Source organism: Vidua chalybeata, chromosome 1 (genome assembly GCF_026979565.1).
Source record: "Vidua chalybeata isolate OUT-0048 chromosome 1, bVidCha1 merged haplotype, whole genome shotgun sequence".
Classification (NCBI taxonomy): domain Eukaryota; kingdom Metazoa; phylum Chordata; class Aves; order Passeriformes; family Viduidae; genus Vidua; species Vidua chalybeata.
The window spans coordinates 49,739,185-49,755,088 of NC_071530.1; the positions used below are offsets into that span (position 1 = coordinate 49,739,185).

Genomic DNA, 15,904 nt, shown 5'->3' on the forward strand with positions numbered 1-15,904 from the left:
ACCAAAACCAAGGAACATAATTTAGCAATTCACCACAAAATGAGACAGTTAGTACCCAGAGTTATCTAAAGGCTGTAGGTACTTAGATCAGTGCAGCTAACAACAAAACCCTAATGCTAACAACAAAACATAACAATAAAAAGTTTTCCAAGCAGCAGACACTATTTACCAGCAAGTGTAAATAGCTCCTTCCCATTCAACAGTAAAACTCCAGTACTTCTGAGCAGCTCTGGGTTCTGTGGTAGCTCATTGCTTAACAAACATCCTTATGGGTATCGAAGATTAACAAGAAGATACCACAAGTAACTTTTTCTTCAGTTATCAATAACTCTTCCAAACTTGAGATTCTATTACAGGCAACCTGAAAGGCCAAGGCATTTTGGTAGCAGAGAATTTTTCTATCTGGAAAGCATATGGTTATATTAATTTCTTTGCTATGTAGAAGAACACCACTTCAATATCATTTTACCAGCAAGAGAACACACAGTCAATAATGGTGGGAAGAAAGAACTACTAATAGAAGTACACAGAATAAATATCGAATTAATTGTGAATGAAGCAATCAGAAAGTAAGAAAATGCACTACTCCCATGAGTTTTAAGTGCACAAAGTTTGGGACACAGTAAAAAGATGGCTACCAATTCATCAGCCTCATGATACTATGGTGAAGGAACACATTCACCTGGAAAAGTCCACTGAAAACATCAAGCAGAGAAGGTCCAATTTTATAAAAGTCCATAAAAATATGTTTGCAATTTTAACATGACTTATCCTCCAAAGCAACAAAATTAAGTATATACCAGAAAATGACAGTGTAAAAAATTAGCCCACAAATAAGAGAGTTGTACTAAGTCAGGACCAACTTAATCTTACTGGAGTCTTTCTATTCATATAGAGCTTATAAGAAAGATGGAGAAAGACTTTTTACTAGTAACTGTAGTTACAGGAGAAGGGTCAATGGTTTTAAATTAAGAGGGTCAATTCAGAGTGGATATAAAGTGGAAATTCTTTACTGTCAGGGTGATGTTGAGACACTGGAACAGGCTGCCCAGAAAAGCTGCAGCTGCCTGACGGTGGCAGTGTTTAAGGCCATGCTGAAAGGAGCTTTGAGCAACCTGATCTAATAGACAGTGTCCCTCCCCAAGACAAGGAGACTAGACTAGATGACCCCTTCCAGCCTAAACCACTCTGTCATTCTGCACCATGACTGGAATCACTACTCACTGACTGGAATACTCAAACCACAGTGAAACATTACCGCGTTCCATTTTTCTACAGACAATACAGCTTTATGATAAATCTGTTCACATGAACCCTTCCGTAATTTCAAGAATAGTATAGGCTGAGACCAAATAAATCCTATTATTTGTTCTTGGTCTCTGAGCAGCAGAAAATAAAATATATTCTTTTAGGACCTACAGTTAAGCCATAGGTGTTTTGTCACAGCCACTTCTAGGCTATTCCATGTTCAACTCCAGGCTTCACAGAGTTTTGAAAATTAAGTATTCTGTTATACCCTCCCTGACTTTCACCCAGTTATCTGAAGTTCTCTTCTGTCTTTTCTCCTGAACCCTAAAAAGACCGGCTAAGATAGAGACTTTTTTTCATTCTTTTCAGTCAATGGCTGTCTTACTACAGTAACACAAAAATTACCACTCCTCACAGTCCTTGGCTTTCCCATCACCCATACACATTTAAATCTCCAGCTCTAAGTAATAACACTAAGAAGTATTTTCATTACGTCAGTCTCAGCAACAAGTACTGTCTCATTTTAATCTGACATACAACTGATTATGTAGCTAATTTTCTTTTTTACAGGGGAAACAGTTACTCAGAGGATTAGGTGGAAAAGCAAGAATTCAATCAATATACAACTTAGCAAAGACACATCTAGAATTCAACCCTCCCATTTTTGTTTCTCTAATTACAGCAAGCTGGTTATTAAAGACACATGACAATCATGCATCATAATGCTGAAGTGCAATCTAGATCATACTTTGCTTGTATTTAACCTCTTTAATTTCTGGAAACTGAACCTGCTGCAGTAGTACTGACGATGGACTTTCAGGACTGAGCAACAAAAGCCAGGAAGAACAAAGGTCCATGAGTGGCCGTTCACCTCCACATGCACTCTGTGCATGTTACACACCCACAGTCTTGGACTGTGATCCTAAGTCAGCATCGCAATAAAAGCAAGAAAATTAATTCCATGTCTACAATCCAGGAGAGCAGAAACACTTTCATTACTTAAATCTGGTACTAAAGAAGACATGGCTTTGAATCTGCAACTCCACAACAACTGCACTACATGTAAGAATTAAATGACTCTCATTTGCTTAATAATCTGCCAACAGCAAGCAGCCTGGGCTTAGAGTGCATTTGTATAAAAAACTTTTTGGTGAACCTAACACAAAATACTTATTTGCTGTGTAAGAGCTTCTAACAAAAGGCTAACCCCTTGCTAGTTAGCAGAAAGCATAACCAGCAGATGTTGAGTTTCCCCTGCTATGATGATGGAAATATTTAACTCTCCTCTCTAATTAAACATCTCCTAGTTTTTATGTACCCTGGTGCATCTAAGAATACTACATTTTCCCAGAATCGTTTCAACTCAAGGTGCTCCTCAGTCACAGTCTAATAATTTTCCCTCCCCTTCCCCTAAAGTAAACCTCTGTATTTAAGTCAGGATGTAGCTATTAAAAACAACGCTATGAAAATAAATTAATTTTGGTTTTTATTTTCACATGCAGTCCACTATATAAAAATATTCTTTCTAAGTTGTAATTCCATTGCATTTGACATTAACTCACTATCCTCTGGTTGGCATCAAATTTGACTTTTGCAATTAAACACATGAATACAGAATGACAGTATCATCTCACTATCTTCCTAGACTCAAGCAATTTACTTCTTCCAGTTAATTACTAGCTAACAATCAGAAAATAGAGCACTAGATGAATAATTCTATTAACTACTATCTATTTCTTCCAGATTTATTCATGTACAGAAAAATAGAAAGGTAATTATTAATACATTATTTTAACATTACTTTACAATATATTACTTTAATTATTAATACATTACTTTTAAGAATAAAATTTCAATATGTAAGAATACTCTACTACAAAAGCATATTTATGAAAAGAACTATCGTACTTAGTGGTTAAACTAAACTATGGTATTAAATTTATAAAAAGAGCAGGGATAACACAAGGCTTTGTTACTTGGCACAGTTGTTATTATATACAAACATATTCTATTTCATGTGAAAAGTGCTATTATTCTGATTCACATACACAAAAGCTTTTCCTAGGCAAAAAATTCTTGAAGGTCAAATCGAGTCCACAGTAGTTACACTGCATCTCTTCACCCAACATCCCAACTGCTAAAAAGAGGGAGAAGGAGTTCCTAAGCCAGATTTCTCAGTGCCCAGACTCTGCGCAACTGCCTGAATTAAAACCTCACCATTAAGTCATGACCTTTAAATCAGTGAGATCTCTCCCTTGCAAAGTGCTCTTGGCAGGACTACGCATGAGCTGGTCTTGAACTGACCATCACTTTCTCACCCAAACAGATCAGACTTGCTGCTGACCTGCTTCAAGGATAATATCAGCTGCCTGAGTTGAAACATCCACTCTGCAGCTTTGGATGAGAGAACTCAAACTTCATTATAGCATCAGGAGCAGCTATATTTGCATGAGAAATACCACCCCTGCAGTTTCCAGACAACATATGCACAATTTGATGCAGCAGGATGATAGCGTTCAATGCCAGCCAATCTTTCAACCCTGCACTCAAGTACTGCAATTAAAACAGTCCAAACAAAAAGAGGCAACACTTCTGCCAAAACTTTAAAACAGTCTTGAAGGACTTAAAAGAAATGTTACTCCTTCTTTTTCATTACCTGGGGACACACATCATGATAGATAAACATCATATGCAAAGAAATACACTGCATTAGAAAATACTGGGCTTGTTTTTATTGATAATCTAATAATAAAGAGTATTTTTTAGATATCCCACATCTTTGGAAAATGATGCGTATGCTGGAAGAGGCCTTCAAGAAAATGTGAAAGTTAACCCAGCTTTTATCTGGGTTAATAATAATAATAAAAAACATAATAGACCTCACCAGATTTTATCTGGGTTAATAATAATAATAAAAAACATAATAGACCTCACCGGATTTTCAGCATCCCAAGCCATCTGCTGGAGCAAATACCTAATCTTTACATCCTAACACAATACGACTTTCAGCTTTACAGCTCCAAGGCCTGTGCATCACCTGTTGTTCTCCCACAACCCCTTATTTCTAAATTACATACTTCAAGATAGTTCACTTCAGTAATTACAGACAGAATTTGAACTTGTCAGCTTCTTGCACAGAAAGAACTTGCTAGGTTCAGAGCAAGGTTTCCCAGCTGATGCAAGAGCCCAAACAGCATTGTTTTAAAGATGCAATAAAGAGGCACAACCTCTAGACTTATTTTATCTCTTGCCTAATTTCAAATATGAGGAAAATATTCTTGTCATGTCTAATAGCATGAGTTTAAGTGACCAGATTTAAACATACTACACCCAAACCCATTTGGGAAGAGAACCAAGTTTTGCTAATAAGCTATGGTGGAATGAATGTCACTAAAAACAAGTTCAAAAACCTTAAGCACTATGAAGTTTCCAAAGTATCTTGACTTCAGCTGATGTGTTAGCATTATGAGTTCTACACGGTAACAATCCTTAGTTGAGTCGTGGTCCTGCATGCAACATTATATAGCACTCACATTTCTGTCCAGAATTATTTTAGGCCACTAAATATAAAGGCTATGAGCTAGGTAGACAGTTTATGCACTTCACATGACACAATTCTTAAAGCAAGACTAGGAACAAGCATAATATCCTTAGCACTTCATATGCTACAAATGTGTAATTAATCAACATCTGGAGAATCTGCCTATAGGAGACATTTTCACCATGCCCCAGCAAAATGACACAACTATTGTAAAAAAAATGGTTATTCCAGAAATCAGTATCAGAAGAGAAATACTAGAAATTTTTCTCCCTTTTCAGTGAAGATCTTTAAGAGACAAATTACAAAAATTACAATGTTCAGTTCCTCTGTATTATTACAAAACACAGAGCTACATGTAGTGTGAAAAGCTTTAGCACATCTCATTTTCAAGGGAGATAAATTCAGTTCATTATGAGAAAAGGCAGAGATGTAGGCATGCACTCCCTCCCTTCCAAAAGTTGTCTGGTAAAAAATTCTGTGCAGCATTAAAAAAAAAAAAAAAAAAAAAACAAAAAAACCAAACCAAAACAAACCACAAAAAAACCCACCAAAAAACAAAAACCAAAAAAAAAAAAAAAAAAAAAAAAAAAAAAAACCCAAAAAAAAAAACAAAACTAGAAGCAAGTATGTGTAATTTGCCAGTAATTTGGTGTAAATTTTGGGTGGTTAATACTGTACCTCCCTAACAGTGACTTCATTTTGGGCTTCAATGTTCTCCCCACACCCCCTCCTCCATGTTTTACAGCTCTGATCAATGATATCTAAAGCACTGTAATTAATACACTCCTACATTACTTCATGTGCCAATGATACAGTTGCCAGCTGAACAAATAAAACAAAGCTTGGACAGGTTCTTCACAGCTAGAAAGACTCTGAAATTCAATTTTACATTCAAATTTAAACACAAGATACGTAAGTAACTTGGAACTGCAGTTTTCACACTTTTCTTATTTACTTAAATTATCCATGATTGTCCTCACTAAAAGCCTTTTTAACTGATGTGATTTATCTGTATGCCTGAATACAAGTATTTTTTCTAAAATATCAATAACTACTCATCAGAATAAAACCAAGAAACTTGGAGTGTGCCACTTTTTCCTTTCTCTTTGCCTATTCTTTAACATTCTTTATTTCTTCCTTTCAGCTTTACCTTTGTCTTCCTTGAACAAACAATTCTAGCAGCTTTTGACAGGTATCTCCCTACAATAATGCCACAGCTAATACAAAAAAGCCCCAAACAATCCACACCGTGCTGTCGTACTCTACACAAGCAAACTCTCCCTTTTGCAACTCCAACCAAAGTAAACGCTGGGCAATATTCAGAATCCCACAAACAATAAGTTTTATGGTTGCTTTACTGCATCAACATCAATTTGGAAAACAGTGCAAGGGACTACATCCTTAAGTACTACATAGGGAAAACATTTCAAGTTTTGCTTGGCCATCTTCAGAGAGTTCACTTTGCTATTGATGAAATAATCCTTATGTAGAAAGTTTGTAGACTGCTCCTAAACTGAAATGTCCTTTCTAACCTAAGGTCTTGCATATTCCTGTGTTAAAAACAGGATGTAGACTCTACACTATTTTTTAACTGAGCCTGCAGTTAATGTGTTTCATAGCTTCTTCAAACACTTTTAATACAGCTTTTATACCTTGGAAAAAGGAATGCTGCAGATTAGGAAAAGAACAAAGATAATCAAGTCAAGATATGGGTGCACTGAAGAGAAGGGAGAAGGTTTTACAGAAGTGTATGGGGTTTGTGTGGCAAGTTTTGGTAATGGTGGGGGGGGCTATAGGGGTGACTTCTGTAAGAAGCTGGCTGTAGCTCCCCACAAGTCCAAGAGAGCCAATGCCAGCCAGCTCCAGGATGGATCTGCCACTGGCCAAGGCTGTGCCAACCAGAGATGGCTGTAACATCTCTGTGAGTACATATTAAGAAGGAAAATAAATTATTGCACAGACGTAACTGCACTCAGAGAGAGAGGAATGAGCATATGTGAGAGAAACTCTGCAGACACCAAGGTCAATGGAGGATGAAGCACCGGAGCAGAGATTCCCCTGCAGCCTGTGAAGACCATGGTGAAACAGTCATGCCTCTGCAGCCCATGGAGGACCACCGGGATGTAGAGACCCACTCACACATCACAGAAGTCCACAGAGGTGCAAAGTTCCACCTGCAGCCCATGGAGGAGACCCATGTCAGAGCAGGTGGATGCCTGAAAGGAGGCTGTGAGTCCATGGGAATCCCATGCTGGAGCAGGCTCCTGGCAGGGACCTGCAGACTCATGGAGAAAGGAGCCTATGCTGGAACAGGTTTCCTGGCAGGACTTATGACCCTGTGGGGAACCCATGCTGGAGCAGGCTGTGCCTGAAGGACTGCACCCTGTGCAAAGAGACCCACATCGAAGCAGTCAATGTAGCCCATGGGAAGGACTGATGCAAGACAAGTTTATGGAGAACTGTCCCCCATGGGAAGATCCCATGTCAGAGCAGGGGAAGGACTCTCCTGCCTGAGCAGTAGTAGAAACAGTCTGTGGTGAACTCACTGTACCTCAGCCCGTCTCCCTGTGCTGCTGGTGGGGAGGAGGTAGAGCCCGAGAAGGAGGGAGAGGTGGGAGGAAGGTGTTTTAAAAATTTGTTTTACTTTTCATTAACCTGCTCTGATTTTGATTACTAACAAATTCAATTAATTTGCCCAAGACCAGTCTGTTTTGCCTATGATAGTAATCAATGAGAAATCTGTCCCTGTCCTTGTCTCAACTCATGAGCCTTTCATTATATTTGTCCTCCCCTGTCTACTTGAGGGGAATGATGGAGGGGCTTTGGTAATTACCTGGCATGCAACCAGGGTCAAACCGCCAACATAAGATAAAGAGCCTTGAGTATTCCCACTTTCTCTCTCACTTAAATCATATATACGATACAACCTGCATAAACCCAAACAAAAAACAAAACAAACAAGAAAGCAAAACACTAAACAAAGCCCAATGAAACCCAAATAAACATAAACAATGAAGGACAATGCACATGAAGATGGACTTCTTGAATCAGTCAGGAAGGTGCAGAAAAGGAAAATGAAGGAGGACAAGCCATGAAAATTGCTAGATACCCAACATTCCCAGCAGAAGACAGAGTAATACACCTTGTTTCCTTAGAATGGGGAAAAAAACCACACAAAAAAAAACCCAACCAAACACCAACCCAAAAACCCACAAAAACAAAACAACAGCAACAGGAAGTTAAATCCAATGCAATTCAGAAAGAACAAACACAGAAGGGCTGGAAACTCTGAAATACCTTGGGCCAATTTAGAGACCTTAATGATCCTGCAAGGACAATTCTTACTCATAATTTTTTCCCAAAAGACCTTACCAGACATCAAAACTTAACTAAATCCAACTTAATAAGCTAGAACATCATAATCCTATTGATCTCCACCAAGAAAACAGTGTTGTCTTACAGTTTGCTTCAGACACAGCATGCCCTCCACCAGAACATCGAGGGCAAGCCTATGAACCCTAACACAAATCCCCCAACATTATAACAGCACTCAATGCACTGCAACACACACTTTCATACTGCCCTGTTAAAGACACAAACAGGAATTTTCACCTGCAATAATATTTCCACACAGAATTTTTTCATGCTCTTGGAAGGCAGTAGTTCTTACCAATAACTTTAAAAAAAATTTAATATGTTGCTAACAAGCAAAAACCAATTCTGGCTGGAACCTCTTCCCAGCAGCTTGCTAATTTTACAACTTCTTCCCTCTTGTTATTTGTGCAAGAGCTCAATTGATCAAGACAGTCCAATTTGCCACTTCAATTTATAAATAAAGATGACGGTCACACCGATTAATCTTGCAAACAGTCTGATATTTTCAGACATTTGAATGTACTACAAGAGCACAGCTTAAATACTGAAGAGTTTTCTCCCATAATCACCTTCATACTAATGTTTCATTCTGAAGTAACAAATAAGGGATGAATCAATGACTGTTGCAGTTACCTACATTCATATTCTGCATGTAACAAAATCACGACCTGTGAAAGCCGCTCACTCTTTATTTTCTTACTTTCCTTTTAAATCGTGTTTACATTAAGTACATGGATATATGTGCTAGTGATCTTGATTCCGACTGTGGTGTAAACTGTTGGCAATGAACAGTGCAACTCTCATATATTTCATTCCAGATGCCTAAATACAGTCAGCCCAAAAAAGAATGAGAACTTTCTCATTAAAATCTAAAAAGGGATTTGTATGTAATTCTTCTGGTTCAACTACAAAGTCTGAATTCTAGCTGCCTTAACTTACAGCAAAGAATTTATACCTCACAAAAAGTTAGTTCTGCTTAAATTCAGTATCATTTTCAGCAAATTTTAATCAGTTGTGATCTCTAATGACTGCAACAGGCACCCTTGGTATAGAAGTGAAACAATTTAACTTAATTTTGTAAAAGTTAAAATTGCCACACATCCCTAACACCCACATTTAAATCCTCCTTCCTTTCGATTAAGCTTGCACCATTAAGTTTTAAAGCTAAGCCTGCATTACAATCTAACAAAATCAATTTAACTTCTTAAGGATATAAACTTTGATTTTATACAACTCCTATTAGTGACAGCATCCTAGCATAGGCACACTTTCAGAAATAACAAAACTTCTTCAAAGTTATCTCCGAAAAAAAAGAGAGTAAGAGAACAGTCTGTTTTCTTAAAAAAAAGCAAACATTCTAAAAAAGCATTTTCAATTGTACAGTGAAAAGTTTATCCGTTGGCTACCCAGAAGCAAGCAGCGCATTTGCCCATGAAATTATTACTATGAAAAGCAGGATGAAAAGACTAACAGCTAACAAACAATGAACTATTTCCTAAAATCCTCTTTTTTCCCCCCAATGCAGTCCTCCAAACTTTAGATAAAGCTTCCAAATGACAGTCTCCACCACCTGTGAGACTAAAAGAGCTTGCAAATTTACATATGAAATTAAGTTTATATTACAGAGCAAAACGGGGTGAACTCAGGTCACACCACCAGCCTCAGTTCTGAACTCTAATCCACATTAAGATATTGTCCAACCTGAAACACAGAGGAACAAAAAGTCAAGTTACATCAAATGCAAATTAAAAATACAAGAAGTTTCTGACTTCATTTTTGGCTGAAATTGCCTTACTAGTAACCCAAATTTTTGTAGCTGCCTGCTTCAAATTTAAAAACTTCACTTTTTTCTGCCTCGTATATTAATGAATCAAATACATCCGGGTCCCAATAGCAAAGCCACCAGTCTCCAATAAAATAGGAGAAGCATGTGCATGTCTTCAAAAGATAAGTACATTATCAGAGCAGAGTGAGGAGCTCCCTGCACTGCAGAAACTTTCCATCACCATGATCCTCACCATCCTACATGTAAATCCATTTCTTCTGCACAATAACACCAAGCTTGAGACATACAGCAACACAAACTAGAGCAAAACTAATGAAATCCAAAGACAAGGAGAATTTTCTATCAACTTTAGGTACTTCTAATTTAAAGAAAAACAGAAGTCAATGGTATTGAACTGATATTCAAATCTAGTGCATAACTACAAAGATGTCAGAGAATATGTATATTCTTAATCCTTTATTCTTAGTCCTGTTGTCAAGCAATGCCTTGTATTCATTAGACAAAACTAAAGCAGGGAACCTTTTGATTCCAAAACCAAAGGGGAAGAAAAGGAGATAATACAATTTTTTTTTTCCTGAGATTTTGGAATAACATCACATTGAAGTTACACTGTTTTTATTCAAGAACCATAAAACGGTTTGGGTTGAAAGGCACCTTTAAACATCACCTAGAAACCACCTCTCTGCCACAGACAAACATTGCACTAGATCAGGATGCTCAAAGCCCTATCCAACCTGGCCTTGAACACTGCCAGAAATGGGGCATCCACATCTTCTCTGGTTAACCTGTTCCAATGCCTCACCACCCACCAAAGTAAAGCCTTCCTTCCTTATAACCAATTTGAATCTACCCTCTTTCCATTTAAAATTTATGTCCTTTGTCCTGCCACTACAGGTCTTTGTAAAAAGTCTCCCTCCATCTTTCTCATAATCCCCCTTTATACACTGAATGAAAGCCTCAATAAGGTCACTCTGGAACCTTTTCTTCTCCAGTCTGAGCAACCCCAACTCTCTCAGTTATAGGAGAGGTGTGCCATCACTCTGATCACTTCTTTGGCCCTCTCTGGATCTGCTCCAATAACTGCATGACTTTCTTGCGCTGGATGCCACAGAACTGGATGCAGTGCTCCAGGTAAGAATCACCAGAGAACAGAACAGAGTGAGAATCACCTGCTTCTTTTTACAAGTTCGGGATACTACTGGCAAAGAAAGTACTGAAAATTTGGAGAGAAAGAGACACCAACTCTGGCAAAAATTTACATATGACTCTACACCCATTCCCTGAGGTGCAAAATGAAATTACTATTTTCCTATTTTCACAGTAGCCTTCATTCATTTTTCTAAGGTTCATAGATAAAGAAGGAGTTGAAAAACACTACATTAAATAAAGTGGAACATAATCAATGTTTGGTTTAGTTAAAAAGTATGTATTTGATTTTGACTTGTACCAGAAGAGGTAAGACAGCAACAGGAAGAGGTTCTCTCTTGTGACATCAGAGGTTCTGTGGGTAAAGAGAAAACTGACAGAGAACTACCCACTGGGACACAGATAATTTCCTAAAGCAGTACTCTTTCCAGAAGCTGGGATAACGCAAGGAGTGTTTAAATCTGTGATTACATTAAAGGCTACAAGTTACAGCACTATAGCAGGGCACACCAGCTCAGAGCAATTTTATTATCAAGTCATTTAGTCATGTGTGTAACAGGTCTGGACTGCACCACTGTTGAAACATGAACAGCCAATCTGTTCTTGTTCTAGTAGTTCTTCTATTGGAAAACCAACAACTCTTAGAATAAAACAGTAAGTTACTCATGTAGACAAGCTCAACATGCCTCTGTAATTTTCCAATAATTATATTTTCTTACTGAAAATTCTCTTTTATCAAGCAAGGGAAACTCAGTGGTCTCCATAACAAACCAAAAAAAAATAGCTGTTTAAGTTTGCATGCTGAATAGATTATAATTTGCAACCAGACCTCTAAATGTTGGTTCCAACAACCACTTCTTGCATGGAAATAAGCTTGAAAAATACAGTTAACTAAAATTTTCCTATTAGTGTACTCTTACCTAAAAAACATGCTAGCACCTAAGTATTCTATTTAAAATGAGATCATGCATTCCTAAAGCACATGCAGAACTTCCAAGGCCAAGTTTTCCATACTCTTCTTTCTTCCAGATCTGTGCAGCAGGAAGACTGCACCAAGCTGCAGGCTGCTAGGACTGCCTGTGCACATCCTCCTGATATCCCATCCAAGTGGGACATCTGCCCTGTTTTCCTTCTGATGCACAGAAACAGACCCTGTTGGACAGCAAAGGAAGTACAACAGCAGAGTTGGTAACACATTGACCTCTTACTAGGAAATTCCTCACTTCATGCTCATAATACAGATTTTTGATGTTGAGAGTGGTGTAAGTGCAAGTAGAGCATCTTTAAAGCTGTTTCATTCGCTAGAATTTTGTGGGGTCTTTGATTAATTAAAAAAAAAAAAAAATCAAACCTCAGTGGCAAGAGAGAAGATTCCAGGTATTTCCAATCCATGCAACCACTGGCACCTGGGATATGACTCATCATTAAGTTAGGTTCTACTGAAATAATTGTAACTACACAAAACTAGGCACTATCTAAGAAACACAAGAGATGAAAAGCAGTACTCCAAGATGTTAACACACAAGTTGTAGGATAACACTTCTTAAGCTGAGTATCTGAGAACTTTCTCTAAGGACTCAGTATTGTTTTCGTAATAATACATCTAAAATCCAAGAGCTTGCACCAAGACTACAAATAAGCTAAATCAAAAAAGAGGCATCCCCAAAGCAGTATCCAAATAAGGGTGTGCATCCATTTATCTTAAATGAATTTAGGTTATTTAATAAAGCAATAAAGCAATGTGATTTTCTCATGCTGACGGTTCGAGCAACAGGCCCAAGTTTTAAGGCCAGTTCAAACCAGCATACAAAGGAGCAAGGTGGAAGAAGAATAATTATGCTAAACCACCACCACTATTTTGTCAGCCAAGGAGCAAAACACATATGCCTAATTTAGGTGCCCAAACTAAGATTATATTTCTATATGATCCTTGGCTAAGCAATGGAAAGTTTCCTCCAGAGACGCTGTTAATGCAAGGCACTGAACTGGGATTCTAGAGTTAGGTGTATGAATTAATCCCGAGATCAAATGTGCTCACCATGCCTCCATGGGGCAAGTATGTCCAGTGTTTAAACTGCACCTCAAACACGTAGTCATGAGGTGGCTGTGAAATGTAACCAATCTTAAAGAACCGAAGCAACTAAGACAGACACAATAAGAAGTTGGACTATAAATACTGAAAACAAGAAGTTACAAAGCAGATGAAGAAGACTTCCTTCTGGTCAAGTCACCATCAGAAACACAAAGTGCCGATGCCACACAGACATGTAATCATCAACACACAACATTACAGCAGTTCACTGTGAGTAAAAATTTCGTACCGTGGTACCTGTATAGTATCTTGCTACTTCCCCAAAGAGGAGGTATACCAAATAAACTCCATACCAATTAAGTACCAATTCACATTATTTGGCCTAATTCAAGCTATGTAGCCACCTCGTATTTCTGGCCCCTGTGGACTATTCCTCCCAGTCCTGCCAAAAGGATTTCCAATAGAGATTTTTTTCTCCCTGAGTAGCATCAGGGCACGTGTCTGTATTAGGGCTGAGGTACATGATTATATATGAACACATATATCAAGGGAAAAGCTGCTAAAGAAGTCAGTAAAAAATCAAAACAAAATAAGGTAAACCAAGTAATTAATCTCTGCCCTTTCAGTGTTTAACTCTATGCCAGCTGAAACCAGAACACAAGTATTCAGTTAACCTAGGGTAAAATTCCTTTCTCCTCAAAGGCATAGCTGGAGCATTTAAATACAAAGTGGGGGAGACAGTATATGAATCTACAGAGGAAAGGAGTATGTGCAAAGAAAAGAGTATTAGATGAGATCACAAGGAAGGCTTTAATGACAGGAAAGTAAGATCAGAAGGGCAAAAAAACATGAAGAAGGAAATGGTAACTGGGCAGAAGAAAACTGGAAGGGGAAAGGTAACACAAGGGTAATGACAATGCTGGAATATAACTTCAAGAGGAAACAAGAAGGATGGGGAAAGGATCCCAATCAGGACACGGTTAGCTTGCAGTGGCAAAGTTACTGGGAAACAAATGAGCTGGTTATTGGAAACAAAAAATGCAAGACTAGTCATCTGGATAGAGACAATACGTACACAAACAGACAAACAAAAGGTTACCGGGGCACCTACAACAGTAGGTGGCAACAAGGGGAAGCCTGGCGCACAGTCCTTGAGAACAAGAGAAACCTAGAGAAGTTGACCAAGAAGAACTGTGGCAAAAATCCCCCAGCCATGATGGTACTGAGAGCGCTAGGGAATGTCTCTAGGTACAACCAAAAAGCTCCTAGACAGACCTGAGTATCACTACGGCTATGGGGATTGTGGGATGAACAGGGTGAAAGGAAGCAGCACAGGAAAGGACAGGGAGGACGGAGAGCAGGTGAACTCCCCAAAACAGTGCCTGGTGAGGTTACGGACAAAAGCTCACAGGGAGAAAAGAGGGCAGAGTCGTGGGAGGAGAAGGGCCTGGGATGGCTGGGGTGGGCAGTCCCGGGGCCGACGGGGGCACAGCGAGGGCTGCGGGAGGACAGGCCCGAGGTCTGAGAGCCGCCGGGGCGGGACGGAAAGGCTGGGGCAGCCACCGAGGCGCCCTAGCCATGCAGGGGCCGCGGTCACGGGGGAAGGCCGGGGACGGAGGGAGGGAGCGGGCAGCCCCCCGGCGGTCGAGCAGATCCTGCGGGGCCGGGGCAGCCAGCGGGGCGCTCCCGCACCCCGACGGGGGCGATGCGTTCTGAGAGCGCAGCTCGCGGCCTCCCCGCTCCGGCCCGGCCCGCGGCCGGATCCACGAGCGAGCCGGGCGGCCACCACCGCCGCCCCCGCGCTCCCGGGCCGGGAGCGCCCCCGGGAGAAGAAAGGCGGGCGGGCGGGCCGGGCCCGACCGCCCCTTCCCCCGTTCCCCGCGGCGTGACTCAGAGCCAGGCCCCGCGCCGCCGCCTTCGCGTCCTGCCGGGCCGGGCCAGGCTGGGCCAGGCCTCGCTGCGACACAACGCCGCGGCCTCCCTGCACTCACCAGCATCGCGCGTCCCGCAGAGTCAGGGCCACGTCCGCCCGCCCCTTCCGCCTCCGCCGGGCCCGGATCCGCCGCCGCCACCTCCCCCCGGCGCGGCCCGGGAATCGCGGAGGCGCCGCCCCTCGCAGCCGCCCCGCCCCGGCTCACGGCGGGCGGGGGAACCGGGGCTGCGGCTGCCCGCGCCGGCAGGGCCCGTTGGGGCTGGTCCTTGGCCTCGGCCGGTGGCGGAGCCTGCCCTCCCGCATGGGCTGCTCGGCGGGGGAGGCCGGCCGACCGCCATCTCCTTGGTTCCAGGCCCTGCCCTACCCGAGGGGTCGTTGCTCCGACCCCTCCCCAAGTTAGTCCAGTGCCAGAAAAGCTGAAGGATGAGCTGAAAGACTTGGGAGTGATGACTGATGAAAAACTCAACATGAGCCGGCAAGTGTGCGCTCGCAAGCCAGAAAGAATTGGGCTCCCTAGCCCAATTCAACTTGGGCTGCATCAAAAGCAGCATTGGGGTCAGCAGGGCAAGGGAGGTAATTCTGCTCCTCTGCTCTTCTCTGGTGAGACCCCAGCTGGAATGCTATGTACAGGTCTGGTGTCGCCAACATAAGAAGGACATGCAGCTGTTGGAGCAAGCCAAAAGGAGGCCTCGAAGCTGATAAAATGACTGGAACACCTCCCCCATAAACACAGGCTGAGAAAGCTGCGGCTGTTCAGTCTGGAAAAGAGAAGATTGTGTGGAGACCTCAGCAGCCTTCCAGTATCTGAAGAATCCTAGAGGGAAACTGGAGAGGAGCTCTTTG

The 15,904-nt window shown here is 41.0% G+C and overlaps 1 protein-coding gene and 1 long non-coding RNA gene across 2 annotated transcripts; one reads left to right on the forward strand and one right to left on the reverse strand.

Annotated features, from left to right (window-relative positions):
- Window positions 1-234: 234 nt before the first annotated feature.
- Window positions 235-15,538, reverse strand: LOC128785438 (translation initiation factor IF-2-like). The gene is made up of 2 exons (XM_053938023.1): window positions 14,538-15,538; window positions 235-361 (listed from the first exon to the last, which is right to left on the reverse strand). Exons 1-2 carry the CDS (start codon window positions 15,528-15,530, stop codon window positions 254-256), a joined length of 1,101 nt encoding a protein of 366 aa, XP_053793998.1. The 5' UTR covers window positions 15,531-15,538; the 3' UTR covers window positions 235-253.
- Window positions 11,503-12,351, forward strand: LOC128785446 (uncharacterized). Its single transcript, XR_008429878.1, has 2 exons — window positions 11,503-11,750; window positions 12,126-12,351. It is a non-coding gene; the product is annotated as an uncharacterized LOC128785446 (long non-coding RNA).
- Window positions 15,539-15,904: the final 366 nt, after the last annotated feature.